Raw genomic sequence first — 16,732 nt, 5'->3', positions numbered from 1 at the left:
GAGATGGTGAGCTCTTCGAGCGAGCTTTTAAACATGATGGCAAAGTTTCGCAAATTGCGTTCTTACTCATTGACCCTATGAATTGCTCAATGAGAATGAGTCTTCATGATGAACACTTTGAAGTTATGTCGGGTGGCACATGCCTTTCCCAACACGACGTTGTTGTTGTGGCTGTGCAGTGTGGGGAGCTTGCTCATCAAGTTGTGGCTACCTAGTGAGATGACCCATAAGGGGTCAAGCTCGCCATCAAGTTATAGCTTTCTTGGAAAAAGGATCCACAAACAACTCATCTTGTTGAGTGAGAGAATGATTTGCCTAATGAGGGGCTTATATTAGGTGTGGGCACCCAACAAGACTAAGCTTGCCCGGCAAGACCCATATTATGAAGCATTTTATTTTATTGTTTAATCTGAAGTATTTTGTTATCTTTATGATGCAAGTTGTTAATAAAAGTTGCAATTGATATTAGATGTTGATTATTAGTGATGATTTGAGATGTTATAAGATAAATTATAATGATGCATGGTGAATTGTTTATATTAAGGAGTTGGAAAAGGTTGTGAATTGGTGTAAGAGATGTATGAGATGAATGTTGTATAAATGTAATGCTTTCATGTTAGTTTGAGTTAAGCAAGAAATATTATGTTGACTTAATATGTGTTCCTGTGTTGAAAAATGTTGTAAGATGATATGAAAGTATGTAATTAATTTAATATAAAAGTTGGGATGAGGTAAGTTGTCCTGAGTTGTTCGATGATGATGAGTTTTTGATTTTTTGAGTTGAATAGTATTAAGTTGGGGTTATGTTGATTGATTTATTGAAACTATATTGAGATGTTTATTTGTAACTTAATTAGTAGATAATGCATATTATATGTTTTTTGAGTTGAACTTAGAACCAAAGGAGAGAAGTTGTTTTCTACATTGAAAGATCCCAGTGTGAGGATTTTGAATTGTAGTGCTCTTGGAGCCCAAAAATAAAATCCCTTTAGAGAGAATTGACTCTTAAAGTGGAGACTTGTTTTTAAAAGTTGTTTCCTCTAGGTTGTTAATTATTATAATATGGGGGTAAGATTGAGCCATGTTGGTTATGAAGTGGCCAATGTTAAAGACATGAAGTCGAGGGTTAAAATCCCTAATCGAGTATTGGAAGGATGTACAATATTTGGAGGGTAGGAGATATGTTAATCTCATATAGGTTTGGTTGATGCATACTTGTATCATGGTAGGCCCATACTTAAGTTATTCTATTCCTGACAGTAGTATTGAATCTTCCTGGTTTAAGTGGTGAAATATGAGACATCATTTATATGTTGATTACGACTTTTAAGCCAAACTTGTGTTGTTAAGACCTAGAAAAGAAAGGTTTTTCTGTGTTGTTGGTTTGGTAGGATCAAGCCACTTAAAAACTAGTAGGAGATATCTTAAGTTGAAATGCATGACAACACATAGTATTGTTAAGTTGTAGTTTGTGTTGTTGAGTTGTTTATAATGTTACTAAGTTGTAGTGTGTGTTGCTAAGTTGTATATTGTGTTGCTTGATGTTATGTTGAGTTGTGAGTTGCATGATTGTGTTGCTTAAGTTGTAAATTGGGATGTTGAGTTGTTGATATCCATATTCTAAGTTAATAAGATGTATATTTTGAGTTGTTAAATCACTTCTTGAGTTTGTGAGTTGCATATATGAGGACTAAATAGTACATATGAGTTGTATGCTTGAGTTTTAATGATATATTGCTAAGTAATATTCTTATGATAGATATGTGTGAAGATGAGTTGTTCAATTTTATTCTATGTTGGTTATGTTTTTCTTGAGTTGAAGATACTAAGTTTAAGAAGTTGTGAACATTGATATAGTTAGCTTACAACTTTTTATTTTACGTTGTTTCTTGTTATACAACTTTATCCTTGTTTTCTCATGTGTTAGACTATGATGATCATACTTAATAAGAGAGTAGGGTAGGATTAGGTCAATAGCAAGCTTGGAGTTGGTTAGCCAAGTGGAGAGTGCTTTTAGACGTTGATGCAACTTTGTAATAGAGTTGTTTGATAGGTGCTTAGGATTTTTATGATTTTAGTACTAATAGTTGTTATGCATATGTACATGGGTTATTAATTCCATAAAGGACTTTATGTTTTCCAATTGTTAATAGTAGGGACTGTTTTATACTTTTGGCACCTTATACATATGTCTGTTGTATGAATATTTAGGCACTACTTACATAATAATCTTAGGCTAGTTGATGTTTATGTTTTATTCTACGTAGTAGTTGTGTCATATCATGTGTAGAGTTGTTACACCATGCCATAATAAATGCAAAGCCAAAATTAAAGCAATATCTTAATGTATAAAAGAAAGGATGTTTATCCAATGGGTGTAGCTTAATTGACAAAACATGTTGACTTTAAGAAGATTGGTAATGTTACTTATCAAATCGCTTTGCCTTCGTCCTTTTCTAATTTGCATGATGTCTTTCATGTTTCCCAACTTTTGAAAATACATTCATGACATGTTCCATATTATTAAGTTCGACAACATTCAGTTGAAGGATAACCTCATTTGTGAAAGTGTTCCTTTGAGGATCGAGGATAATAGGGTAAAATAATTGAGAGGTACGAAGATTTCTTTAGTCAAGGTTATTTGTGGTGGAAACATTGAAGAAAGTGCTATGTGGGAGTTAAGAGTTAAATGTCAGAAGTGTATTTGTTTTAATTTTCTTTAGGTAATGTCAAGGATGAGAATTCTAAAAGGAGAGGAGAATTGTAACACCTAATTTTTCATAAAATATAATATAAGTATTTTATTAATAATTTTGGTATTTTTTTTTATTTTAATTAATAGGAGTTGTTTAATATTTATTTAATTATTTGATATGTTTTGGAATATAATATAAGGCATATGATTAAAAGGTTTTATTTAATTAAATTAAAAAGAGAATGGAATTAGTAATTATGGTTAATATGCTTTAATTGGATGGTTAAAAAAAGGTTCGGATTTTAAAGAGTAAATTTTTTATTAAACCCTTACACTTTTATTTCACATACGTGCTTCAAAACTCAGAGGACAAAAGCAAAAAAGAAATCGCCTCGGAGTCATGCACCCGTCTTCTTCTACTTAACAAGGTTAGGAGGAGTGAGAAATCTCGCTTTAGGTGTGAGTTTGTATGTTGGATATAATGGGATTAACCTCTAATTTTGTGTATGTTATATGTTTATGTATGAGGAGTTTCCCCAAATGCATCTGTTTTGCCTATTGTTCTTCTTACATATAACTAATGATGCGAGTTGTTTGACTGATTAGTCAATTGTATGTTTTGAATTTGTAATTGTATAATATGAGGTCCTTGTGGGTTTCCATGGGAAATCCTAAGGGAACTTCTTGTAATACTTGTGTAGATTATTAGTTTTATGTACAAATTGATTAATACGAAATGTTAATTGTATGTTATAAAACATGTTTATCGATTGAATCGTGTGTTTTGGTGAATTGATGCACAGTTCATACTTTTGTATTTTTGTTGTGTGTCGTTTCCAATATGTAATTGGGTGCCACTTGTGGGACGTCGAATATCGTTGAGGCTGAGAGCAAAGTTTTGTTTTAAGGTCCTTCATGTCGAGCATGGGATGACCCCTAATTGGGTACGAAAGCTCTAAAGGTTCCCTATGAAGCTTCCATTGGGCATGAGTTGACTCACGTTGGGCATAGACGTTCAAGAGAGTTCTCGATGGTGTTTTTGTCAAGTGTGAGCTCAGTCACGTTAGGCGTGGTTTTAACAAAGACCAATGTGGTCCTTTGGAGGACTAGCATCGGGCGTGCGTCGTTGAGCGCCATCCTACCATCCTCTATTATTCTTCTATAAATTCCATGCTATAATTTTGTATTGTGATGTTGATGTGGATGTGAATTGATATTTATGTATGAATATATGAACATGAATGACGAGTAATGTAATATGAGAAACATATGAAATGTGAAACTATGGAGCCATGTGAATTCAATGCATTAAGTTTGATGGACATGCATCATATGCATAAAAAAATATTTTTTTAAGGTTACAATATGAAATACATACCTAGGGAAGGTCCCTTATGTAAAAGCTTGGGAACCAACCTTAGAAATAACTAGGTTTGGAATTTTCGATTCTACCTTTATGAGCATGAGATGTATCTTGCACAACTTAGTTATCTTGACCAAACCATAGTAATATGTCCTTCAACTGAGAGTGTGCAAAGGATGAGACCCAACATGTACTCCTAAACTACTTTACGTGTATTGCTAGCGGCAATGCACAAATATATTATTTTTATTGGTGTCACATGCATGTTAACATGTAGTATGTGTCCATTGCATAATGCATTATAATTTTATCTGTTAGTGTTTGTTATGCTATAAATGAATCGAGTATGATGATGGTAATATTAATGTAAGTTATCCCGAAATGACTAGTAGGATAATGTTATCTGTGTATGTTATATTTTATTGTATGCATTATTTGTGTTTGGCTAGCCGATTTACATTCTTACACCGTGAGCTAGATGAGGTATTTCTCACTCCATTTCTTTTGTGTTGTTCTTGTGATTTTTACAGGTGTCATAAGCATGGTGTTAAGGATGTCGGTGATGAGGCCTAATCCTCAATGTTGGGTCATTCTAAAAGGAAATGTGACATCAGAGAGTAGTTAGGACTAGTGTAGGACTTTATTTTGTTGATTCATTTGGAGAACATTAATTTTTAGTTCCTTTGCAATTCATTGATTATATTACATTATTTGTTTAAGACACAATGTAATTCTTTCTACTTGTATGGATTTTGAGTTTATTAATTATATTAAGGTTATTTAATTTTAATTTGACATTATTTATATGTTATGACATGTGGGGTAGAGGGTGTCACACTTACCAACTTAACTATGAATAAAATTAGTTGGTTGAGTTACATGATTTTATTTTGAAAAAGTTGGCTGAAGAACAATAAATTGTGTACAATGAGATAGTGAAATAAGTGTTCTCCCAAAAAGGTCATTTCTTCTTTTTATATGGTTATGGCAAGACTAGAAGAAAAAAAATTTCTTTGGAAAACATTATCTACTTGCTTCCAGTTGCAAGGAATGATTGTGCTAAATGTTGCATCAAGTGGTATTGCTTCTTTGTGGCTCCCTGGTGGTAGAATTGCTCATTCAACCTTTTGTATTCGATTATTAACCAATGAAGAATCAACTTTCAACATACCTCAAGCTAGCCCACGTGCAAAGCTTCTTATAAAAACAAAATTAATCATATGGGATGAAGCTCCAATGATGAGTAAATATTTTTTTAGGCTTTTGACCACACATTAAGGGACCTTATAAGAGTTAAATTAGTAGACAACAAAGACAAACCTTTTGGTGGGAAAGTGGTTGTATTGGGAGGTGATTTTAGTCAAATATTGCTTGTTAGGAAAATGACAAGACAAGAAGTAGTTAGAGCATCAATCAATTCATCTTATTTGTGGAATAATTGTAAAGTTATGAAGCTAACTCAAAATATGAGGTTGACAACTACAAAAACTAATCAAACAACTCATGAGATAAAACAATTTGCATATTGGATACATCAAATAGGATGGTGATATGGATTCTAATGGAGATAGGGAATGTGAAATGCATATGCCTAAGTAATTGTTGATTCAAGAAAGTGAAAATCCTTTACTTTTGTTGGTTGATTTTATTTTTTATCTTAATATATTGGAAAATAGTAAACATGTTTTTTTTAATAGAGAGCAATATTGTCTCCAATGATAAACTCTTTTGAACAAGTTAATGAGTTCATGTTGTCTTTAATTCTAGGAGACGAAAAAGTATATTTTAGTTCCGACACGCCTTGTCAATCAAATGAACAAATTGGTATTCAAGGAGAATGGCTTACAACAAAACTTCTAAACAAAATCAAATGTTTTGGAATTTTGAATCATCAATTAAAACTAAAGGTTGGAATACCTGACATGCTTTTGAGGAATCTGCATCAATCAAATAATTTGTGTAATGGAACAAGGTTGCAAGTTAAGGATTTGGGAACAAATGTCATAACAACTATCATAATCATTGACACAAATATCGACGATACTATTTTTATTGCAAGGATGGATTTGGTGGCTTGTGATCCTGGATTACCATTCAAGTTCTAGTGAAAACAATTTCCTTTTTGCTTATGTTTTGCAATGACCATCAACAAAAGTCAAGGACTATCATTTTCCAAGGTTGGTTTGTTTCTTTGAAAACCGGTTTTCACTCATGGACAGTTGTATGTGGTTGTATCAAGTGTAAAATCAAAAGATGGTTTGAAATTGCTAATATTAGATGAAGAGGGGAAGGTGTATAGTTCTAAAAAAATGTCATATAAAAGGAAATGTTTGAAAATTTGTAGAAGATATATAATATAAGGTTCAAAACTTTTATTTCATTTGTTGTTCAGTTTTTTAAGCTAATAAATTTATTACACCGACTATCAAATCATATATGTTCAATATATTGAAACATTTATAGAATATATAAACATAAATTCTAACTATGGATAATATTTATTTTTTAACGTAGGGATATTGCAAGATATTAAAGGTTGCAAAGGATTGTGTAGATACTACAATGAAGGTTATGTATAAATGTTGTCATGATGTGTTACAGGAAAAAGCAGGTAAATATGAACCATATATAATTTGCTATGAAGTTGTTAGGTATAAATGTTGTCATGATGTGTAAAATATGGAAGCATTTTGCCCGATTGTTAATTACTAAGACTTTTCATTAGAGTTGTTAAATACTGAAATATCTTTACATCGAATGCTTATATTGAGTTTGTCATTCAACTATTTTTCAACATACTTAACATTGACCATTGAACAAATAAATTGAGTTCTACAATCTTATCAATTTAAAGTTGTTAGATGGAATACTAAGCTTTGATAATAGAATGAAATAATCAGTTTCAAGTTTTGGTTGCAATATAACTTAGTATGCTAAAAAGAAATTACTATTATTAAATGATTGAGTTGAAAATCGATTTAGTTATGATGGGATAGATATAACTATTCTTGAAAATTTTATTGAACTTTTTATTATAAATATTCTAAAAAGTTAAAGATAAATAAAATAAAACATGGTTCATTCAAAGATTGAATGTTTAGATAAGTAGTTAATTTATTTTATAGATATAAACTAAACCTTTATAATTATAAGAAAAAACATAAATACTTAAATTGGTTTAACAATTGCATAAGCCTTAACTAACAACCAATCGTATAGACCACATAAGCAAGATTGTCAATATCGAGAGTTTACATAATCTTGTGAAGACTTCGTAAACTCGTATCGTAAACTCGTAAGAGCTTACTTAATATAAAAAATATGTTAAAAATACTTAGAAATAATATAATAACTACCATTCAACTTCATATTAAAGAAAAATAGTAAATTGCAATGATAAAGTAGTAAAGTTTAGTAGCAATTTCACATGAGACACGACTCACAAGTTCTTAAAAATAAAATGACAGCAAATAAAAAATTAAGAAAAGACAAATATATTATATAGAGAATAAAAATATATTAGATAGAGAATTAAAAAGGAGAAAGAACACGGTGGCTAATGCAACTTGCGGAAGAGCACAGACGCTACTCAAACTTAATGTTCGCGTGAAGAATGACGAGTACAGCTACGAGCGTGACAGGGAGTGACTGCAAATCTCAGAGAATAGCACGTAGAGGAAGAATGATGCGCAGAGGAGAAGCGGCATGAGCAGCACGGATCAGAACGATGTGCAGAGGAAGCCTGGCGTGGCGCGGATTGGAACGATGCACAGAGGAGTAGCAACATGACGTGGATCCAAATGACGCTCGAAGGAGCAACGATGTGAAGGAGAAAGATGTGCGGAGGAGAAGCAAACAACGTGCAAAGGAGAGAAGAAAAGAATGAACGACGAGGGTTTCTACCCTTAATGAAACGCACATTTCAGGGTTTGGTAAATGCGCGGATCTCGTTGTAAACTTGCAATTTCATGAGAGATTACTTGAGTTTACCCGAGTTTACTCGAATTTACTCAAAAACGAGTTTACCTTCGAGTTGTACCGTTTTGCTTCAATAAATTCGTAATCTCGAACGATATTACGAGTTGTAACTCGAGATTGACAACCATATACATAAGAAAACTCCACAATACACACTTAAACTGGCCTTTATTTTACATAATGGTTAAGAAAATCAATACTCACTTTAGGTTTTATTGGAGCTTTAGTTTCATACTTTAATGAAAGGTTTCCATAGCAGAGGCATACAATGGCTTCCTTGCACTATCAACTAAGTGAGAAATATAGATTGACTCAACTCAAATTATTAAACAAATATACATGTAACAAACTACATAAAATTGAGAAAATTGAGACAAGTGAAATAGGTATATATAAATTGTATGTAGAGTTGGTATAAAATACTTTTACATTGAAGCTTCTAATATTTTAATTTATACTATTTGTCATTACGTTACTTTTTATCATTAAAATACGTGTAATGAGTAGTATTAGATTAAATATAATTTTGGTTTCTTGTTTTATTATTTTTTAATTTAATATCCTAAGTTTAAAAATTCTCACTTGGCTTTGTTAAAATGCTTCTTTTAGATTAACTTAGTCCTTCTATTAGTTTATTATACTCTGTCAATTTAGTAATATGGAAGGGTGCAAACAAGTGAAATTGAATTAGTGAAACTTGTATTGAAGTTGTGAAAAAGTTGACTGATCAAATTCAATTCATTTATTTAACTAAGTTTAATTGAAAGTTTGAATTTAGTTTGTCTTATTAAAAAGATCAAACTTGAATTTGGCTTATTAATTTAATTAATTTATAACTTAATTAATTTTGTTTTATAAGAATTTTCTTATTATTTTTTAAGTTTATCAATATTACATTTAGAGTGTGTTTGGCAAGTACGTATTTGAGGAATTTATAAACTTCTTTGATTAGCTTATAAGTTAATTTGATTAAAATAAATTTATTTGATATGAAAATTTATTTAAAGAGCTTATAACTTATTTTCATAAGATAATTTAAATAGTTTATAACTTATAAACTCTTATTTTTTCTCTTTCTTTTTTATCTTCATTAATTTACTTGAAATTTATTTTTTCCTTTTTAATTTAAAAATCATTTTTCTTACATGTTATTATTTTATTCTCATTATCAAATAAATAAATAAATATGTCATTTTATATTAAGAGTATATTTGAAAAAAGATTAAATGTCCCACTTTCAACTATTTTTTTAGGAAAAAAAAGTTGTTTGCAAAATAAGTTCTTTGTTTTGGAGACCTTAAATTTGTAAATAATTTTTTTCTTCTAAAAATGTTTTTTTTTTAAATTGAAAATTTGAAACTTATGATTATTTGTCAATAACTTTTAATTTTTCAACTCCTAACTTATAAATTAGTTGAAAGCTTATAAACTAACTTTACAAAATACACGCTTAATAATTATTTTAATACTGGATAATTATCTACTCGTAAATGTGCTAAACATATGATACGTTAACTAACTTTCCAAGACTTACATTTTCGTATTTTAGTAAATATATATTTTCTCAAAAAAAAAAAAAAAAACTCCCGTATAAAAGTAAGTTCTAAACAACCTTGTTTAGACTCCATGTGCTACATATATTAATTGATGTTAAGTTAAGATGATAATTTCATTGCAACGTGTTACAATGAGAACTAACTTATTGGTGATAAAATCCCCTTTAGGTATATGTTTCTGTAGCTTAACCTAATAAAAAGCCAAGTATTGTCAAGGACCGGATAGGCAGAGTTTAGAACGGGATCGATTAAACTTTAAAAAATTATATATTGAAAAGAAAAATGCTTAAAAAATTACTTAATTGAGAAACAGATAGAATTTACATTTTAAAAATAGTAGAAAACTATTTATATTTAAAATAAGCAATTTGGAAAAACACATTAAAAACAGAAAATTGCTTATTTTATTAAAAGAATCACTTCTTTTAAGATAAAAGTTCAAACAAACGGAAAATATAGACAAATCCTTGTAAATTTAATCACATAAATCTTGTATTTCTACATTGTACAGTGTCAAATTTTATCTTACAATAATATCAATGGGTATGACTATATGCCAGCTCTTACTAAGGATCTTATATAAATTCTTAAACCGATTAGAACGATCTAAAATGATTACGCTCCAAAATGCGAAATAAAAATGATTGTAGACACCAAAATGGCCATCTTGATTTTCACTGGAAAATAACAAGTACGGGCTCACAACCATGTTACTCGCTCAAATCATCATCAAAATAATTCAAATCAGACTCATCGTCAGTGGCAGCATCAATGTTGGTATGATCTACATCTGGTGATCCTACTGCTACATCAGCCATATGCACCAGCTCAAGGGATCCCTTCAGAGGCCTTGTACCTCCATCATCATAATCAATTGAATCATTTTCATATTCATCATCTAGTTCAACACCAAAAAGGATATTCTACAAAACAAAAGCAAAATAAGTATTCCATCAGTATGATGAAGTGTACTTTACAAATGTATATTCTACTGCTACATCCCCAGTATCTCAAACACCGCAATAGCTAACCATGCAATATCTGACATGTAAATGAAAGTCACATGTTTATAACATCAACAATTTCGATTATTCAAATAAGCAATCCAGAGGAGGGACCTAATGGGATTAGGCTTTTGAGCCCTTCGAATTCAAGTGATTTAGAACTACAGTTAAATATATTGGAAGGTGGCAACAAATAGTTAATTAGAGAATAAAACTAACTTTAATTAAGCCAACTCAACCATGATTTATAATAAATCCAATTCAACAGCAATTAACGCTTTATGATTCATATAAGTTAAGAAAAACAGAAAGCAGTGATTACCTTATCACCATCAGAGCTCTGTACATTAGCATCTACTATCCAGTCATGGAGTAAATGCTCTTGCAGAACACTGTCAACGGAGGACAACTTTGAGTCCCTGGACCTTTTTCTTAACTGGCATTCTCTTAGTCGCAAGTTGTAGTGAACGTATATAATGTCATTCAATTTCTTCTGTGATATACGACTTTGTGTTTTGCAATGTATTTGATCATAAATACTCCAATCATGCTCACAAGCAAAGGACGAACATGTCTGACTTAATATGCGTACAGCAATTCTTTGCAACTCTAAGCAACTTATTCCATGTTGTTGCCACCAAGCAGCTAGTGAGATAGAAAAAGGAAACGAAATTGATCAACTCATGCTGAAGCAGAAGTGCACTACCTCCAAACAAGTTACTCATCGTACGAACGTTTTAACAGCAACATAGCAGTTTACCTGGTTCTAGACCTGTTCTTGTGCTAATTGCCAATTCAGTTCCAAAGTCATCTTGGGCAGAATTATAATGAGCAATCTGGAAATGACATCACTTAGAAACAGATAAATATCTAATAGTGTCAGTATCAAATAGCAAATAGCAGTGATTAAAGGCACATTACCTGCATGGATGCAGATATCCGTCTCATATTATCTGGCTCCAGCCGAACAATGCATTCATTGAGCCCTCGTACTACCTCAGAATGCTAGTCATATCAAACATTCATTTCATGAGAGAACTTGAATTAAATTTGAAAAATTGCAACCACTAGAACATATTCAATATTCTCACATACCGCTACAAAATCCTGACGATATCGGTATGATGGATTTAAGAAGTAAGCAGCCAAGTAAAGAGGGTGACAGAACAGAGAGTTCCAATGACTGTCTATCACCTTCCAGAAGGCTTCATATTTACGTGCATCGTCACCATGAACAGATTTGATTGCTAGTTTTGCCCTGTACATATCATTATATATATATGGCATTGACAAGCATTCACCACTATAAACCTTTTGAAGTACTTGCATTATGGGATCTATTGACTTCCTAACATACTGCATTTTTTTCCAAAATGTGACATTCAAAACAATTTTTTCCACCTCTTTCCCCTCATTTGAGCTGGAGAATCTGGATGAAATCCATTTGTTGGAAAGAAACATTCTTCTGAGACCAACTCGATGATCCAGCAAGCTCTGCAGTGTAGCAAAGCTAGAGGCAAACCGGGTGACAGCTGGTTTTAGAAGCTCCTGACCCTGGGTAAATTCACTTTTCATAAGATTTAACAACCATATTTGATTGTATATAAGTTTTGTAATTTTCTGGCCCTTTTCCATGCACTCTTCCACACATCTTATTTTCATAAAATCTTCAAGCATTCTGTTAATACAATAAGTGGCACAAGGGGTCCAGAATAAATTCCTTCTCTTCTCTTCAAGCATTTTTCCAGCAGCTTTATAGTTGGGAGTATTTTCAGTGATTACCTATATCAAAAGGGAGAAAAAGAAGAAACAATGATTAGTAACAGCTTCAAAGTGATATTTAGGTGAAGGAGGATGCCACAATATTAGAACGAACATTTTACCTGCACTACATTTTCCTCACCTATTTCTTCCACTACTTTGTCGAGAAGCTTAAATAAATTTGGTGCATCTTCTACTACATGAGTGGCATCAAATGAAGAAACAAAGTATACACCATGAGGACAAGAAACAAGAAAGTTAATAATTGTCCTATCCTGTGTATCTCTCCAGCTATCTGCCATTATAGAGCAACCAGTGATTGCCCAGGATGCCTTATATTCAACAAGGTGATTTTTAATGGAATTGATTTCCTCCTGCAAAAAGCGACCAGACATAAGTTGGCTCGGTGGGCATACCAGTCCTTGTCCATATTGACCAACCATTTCCAGCATTTTATGAAAATATAAGGACTCTGCAGCCTGTATAGGAATCCCTGCATGGTAAAAGAACTTGCAAATTGAAGAAATAACTTCCTTGCGTAATTTCTTAGTGGGCCCTGTCTTAACTTTTACTTGTTTGTAAGTTTGGGGAGTCTGATTCCTAGGCAGTTTCAGGTAAACATTATCCAATCTTGATCTTCTAAATACTGGTTCAGGACCAGCATTAGGTGATATTCCCTTGAAGGTCTTCATTATATCTTTAGAGAATCTCTTATCAACATCAATCAAAGTTTCCTTATTCATATGATGAAGAGCTTCTTCTACTTGCTCATACTCATCATCATCATTATCAGACTTTGCATAGAAAGGCGTCAATTCCTTAGCCTCAGGTCGCCTAAGTCTCCTCCCAGTACGATGCCATTTCATATTCTCTTTTATTTTCAGGTAAACTTCTTCTGGAGCATTTTTACAAGGTGCCACCTCTCCAGGAATTCTAGCCAAATGCTGTTTAAACCGATTAATGCCTCCACTAACAATTTTCTCACAGTAATTACATTTGACTTTCTTCTTTCTCTCATCTTGAGCAACACCATGTTCCCACCCTGGGTCAACATATCCTAAGGAGCGAAGAGGAGTCAAATTTATGGATACATTTTGATCATCCATCAAGTGCTTCCCTTTGCTTCTACACCCAACTTGTTCTTCACCATCTTCATCATCATTAGAGTGAAAATTCATATATGCCTGTGCATCAACTTGCTTTTGTTTTTTATGGGAACGGCAACCTTCCAAGTTTTCCTTCATTTTCAGGTAGACTTCATCAGGAGCCTTTTCACAGTATGTTACTTCACCAGAAACTCGGGCTAAATGCTGCTTTAATCTGTATATTCCACCACTAACTATTTTCCCACAGTAATTGCATCTAACCTTCTTTTTCCGCTCATCTTGAGCAATGCCATGATCCCAGCCAGGATCAACAAATCCAGTGGAGCGTATAGGAGCCATTACATCCAAAACTGAGCTATTCTAATTCCACTCATGCATTAGTGCCGAATACAAGGCACATAAAACTTCAAAACCACAACATTTCAAGTAATCTAAGAGCCTTCCCTGTTTCAAAAACAATGGTGTATAAGTAACAGTGTCAAGTGATCTAAAAGCTTTAAAGCATTATCATATGAAAAAAGAAAAACATAATTATGTTGGAAAGCCGCCTTGAATGCAGTCATCCCTCCCACCTTAGTTGCAGCCTCTTTGGGGGCCGCCTTAATTGCAGGATTAGGGCAGTGGTTTACTTTAATCCTACATCAACTAGAGATATGTCCTTAAAGAGAGCTTATAAATCTTGGAAAAGTCTTACCTTACAAATCGGTTTTGTGAGATTAAGTTATGTCCTATGACCAAATTCTAAGAAAAAGGACAATTTAAAAATCAAATATAAAATAAAAGGAGGGAAAAGGTGGAAAGAGATGTGGGTCCTAAATCGTTTAGATAACAAGTAATCCGATTGCTTTCGTCCTTACAGTTTTATTGATTAACAAATTCCCTTGAACTAATCTTACTATATAGTTGGATTAGCTTATTTTAGGGGAAATAATCACTTTTTTGGCAGTTTCTTGAGAGCGCCTTTGGAAAAAAAATGTGATTACTTCTCCAAACTTAATCTTTCCCAAACATGTTAGTTTTTGTTGATTAACTATCTATAAGATTAAATCTGAGCAAATCTTTATGATTAATGTTGAATTATGAGATATTGAGATAAGTATATGGAGACTAAGAAATAAGAAATGCAGCTTGATGTCCACCCTTCTCATACTATGAAGATTTGGAACTTCTGTCTACATTCCATGTCTGAAGAACTTTGCTATGTACTAACTATGTTGAAGGAATGAGTTGAGGATAGTGAAACATGGGACTCTCCTCAAATGTAAAGACTAGAAGTAACTAAATATAACTGAGAAAAAGTATCTGATGCAATACATATTACAAGACACAAAATGTTGAAGGAGTGAGTTGAAAAGAGAGAAACATGGGACTCTTCTCATGTGTAAATACTAGAAGTACCTAAATATATCTGAGAGAAAAGCATCTGATGCAATACATATTAGATAATCATACAGCAACCATTTTAAAGTATTGGTGCTTTTTTATTTGGTACATCCCTGTCAGAAATTGTTATCTATTGTAATCAACTAACAGAGGATGCTTATAAATTGGAGCAAAGACAGCATGCCAACACATACATCCATAGAGGCCTGGAGAAAAATTACTCAAGAAAAAAAAAATAATAATGCCAATGTGAGAGGGTTAATTCGAAAGAAACATCAATACCTTGTACTGCATCAAATAAAGTCAACAACCAGTTATATTTTTCAACAAGTACGAAGGCAGTCTTTCAACGAAATCCAAGGGGTAAATATTGGATACCACTGGCAGCACCATCATCAACTTCATCAATTACAATGCATCCTACACAACCACAAAACACATTGTAGAAACAAATGGACAATGTACAGCATTCAAGGGGATAATAAGAATTAGCAACAAATATACAATTACACAATAATCTTTTAAAGAGTGCTGTTGATGCAGAGATGGGACTAGCATAGGGATATTTCACTGCTTCAACACTACATGAACAATCCAAAAGCCTCCATTTGGGAGTACCAGCACCACAAGAATTATCTCAAACTTGCTCGAATTAAACCAACAAAAGGACTAATTCACCATGATTGCACCTAACATATTATCCAATTTACTTCTTAATTCCTGTTCCTTAAAAATTGTGTCAATTTTTTAAACTAATTTATGATACACAGCCACATCCACTGTTTTTTATTCATTTACTAACCACTCACTCACCACTAACCTAAGAGACCACAATACACTAAACGCATAATTTGACAACAATAGTCCCTCTTTCCATGCTTTCTCGGTAACCACATTCTCATTCCTCGTAATCAAACCAAAACAAAATCACGAAGCTAATTCGGAAGAGTTAAAAGTAACTTCGAAGCAGAAAACTTAATCTGAGGAAATATAGCGAACACTTGAAAACTGAACGTTCGCAAAAACCTCAAAGCCACAATTTCCTACAACATTTTTGAAGAATCTTGTTTTGATATCGCAAGAATCGCCTATGCCACGAAACCCTAAGTGGAAGACAAAGGTGAAAGAGCTGAATCGTATTAACAAGATAACTAAAGAAACCTGGAAGAAAGGAAGAGGATCTAGATCGGAGTTGAACCACCGGCGGCGAAAGCACTTGCCGGCGGCGGAATCGTTCGGCGTTTGGCGGCGATCGCAGGAAACGCGGAAATCGCCTTGGAATCGCGAGTCGTGAGTGAATGGCTGGGTGAGACTCTCAACTCGACCCGGACGCGTTGTACCGATTTTTAATTTTTAATTTTTTATTATTTAGATTATAGATTATAAATTATAAATTCTTATGCACATTATTTTGGTTACTCTATAAAGACAGTATGAATAAGTGTAATTAAAAATAAAAATGAAATATATTTATTTATTTATTCATTATTACTTATGTATTTATTTGACTTTTTCTCTGAAGGATGAGAATGTTACGAGTTGGCCTAAATGGAGTGTGAAATTTGGTGAGTTGACTCAGCGGGTCTTAACACTCAGAAAATTTTAAAATTTCACTTAACAGGCTCATTCTAATTGATATTTCTCTTTGTCCCTCTTTCGAGCTTCATCCACTACATGCATATACATTTTTTTTTCCTTTTTCATTTCTAATTGAAATTAATTAATTAAAATATCAAAATGTAAAATTGATATACACCACTCAACTAGAACGCGATGTTCACATAGAAAAGTTCCTTTATACTTAAATTTTTGTGTACCCAAATAAAAAAAATCCTTTCTTCAAATTTTCATATTTTTATTCAAGTTCCTTCCATTGGAAAGTGGAA

At 32.5% G+C, this 16,732-nt stretch overlaps 1 protein-coding gene across 1 annotated transcript; it reads right to left on the bottom strand.

Moving 5' to 3' along the window:
- Positions 1-10,059: 10,059 nt before the first annotated feature.
- LOC109803894 (hAT dimerization domain-containing protein) lies at positions 10,060-16,438 on the bottom strand. Its single transcript, XM_020365564.3, has 8 exons — positions 16,008-16,438; positions 15,129-15,266; positions 12,480-13,907; positions 11,692-12,378; positions 11,518-11,601; positions 11,357-11,432; positions 10,919-11,241; positions 10,060-10,515 (listed from the first exon to the last, which is right to left on the bottom strand). Exons 3-8 carry the CDS (start codon positions 13,800-13,802, stop codon positions 10,303-10,305), a joined length of 2,706 nt encoding a protein of 901 aa, XP_020221153.1. The 5' UTR covers positions 13,803-13,907; positions 15,129-15,266; positions 16,008-16,438; the 3' UTR covers positions 10,060-10,302.
- Between the last annotated feature and the right edge of the window lie 294 nt (positions 16,439-16,732).

Source organism: Cajanus cajan, chromosome 1 (genome assembly GCF_000230855.2).
Source record: "Cajanus cajan strain Asha chromosome 1, NIPB_CcT2T_4, whole genome shotgun sequence".
In the NCBI taxonomy this organism is placed as follows: Eukaryota; Viridiplantae; Streptophyta; class Magnoliopsida; order Fabales; family Fabaceae; genus Cajanus; species Cajanus cajan.
The sequence above is the reverse complement of the archived record's forward strand: the minus strand, read 5'-3'. Positions and strand labels throughout refer to the sequence as shown.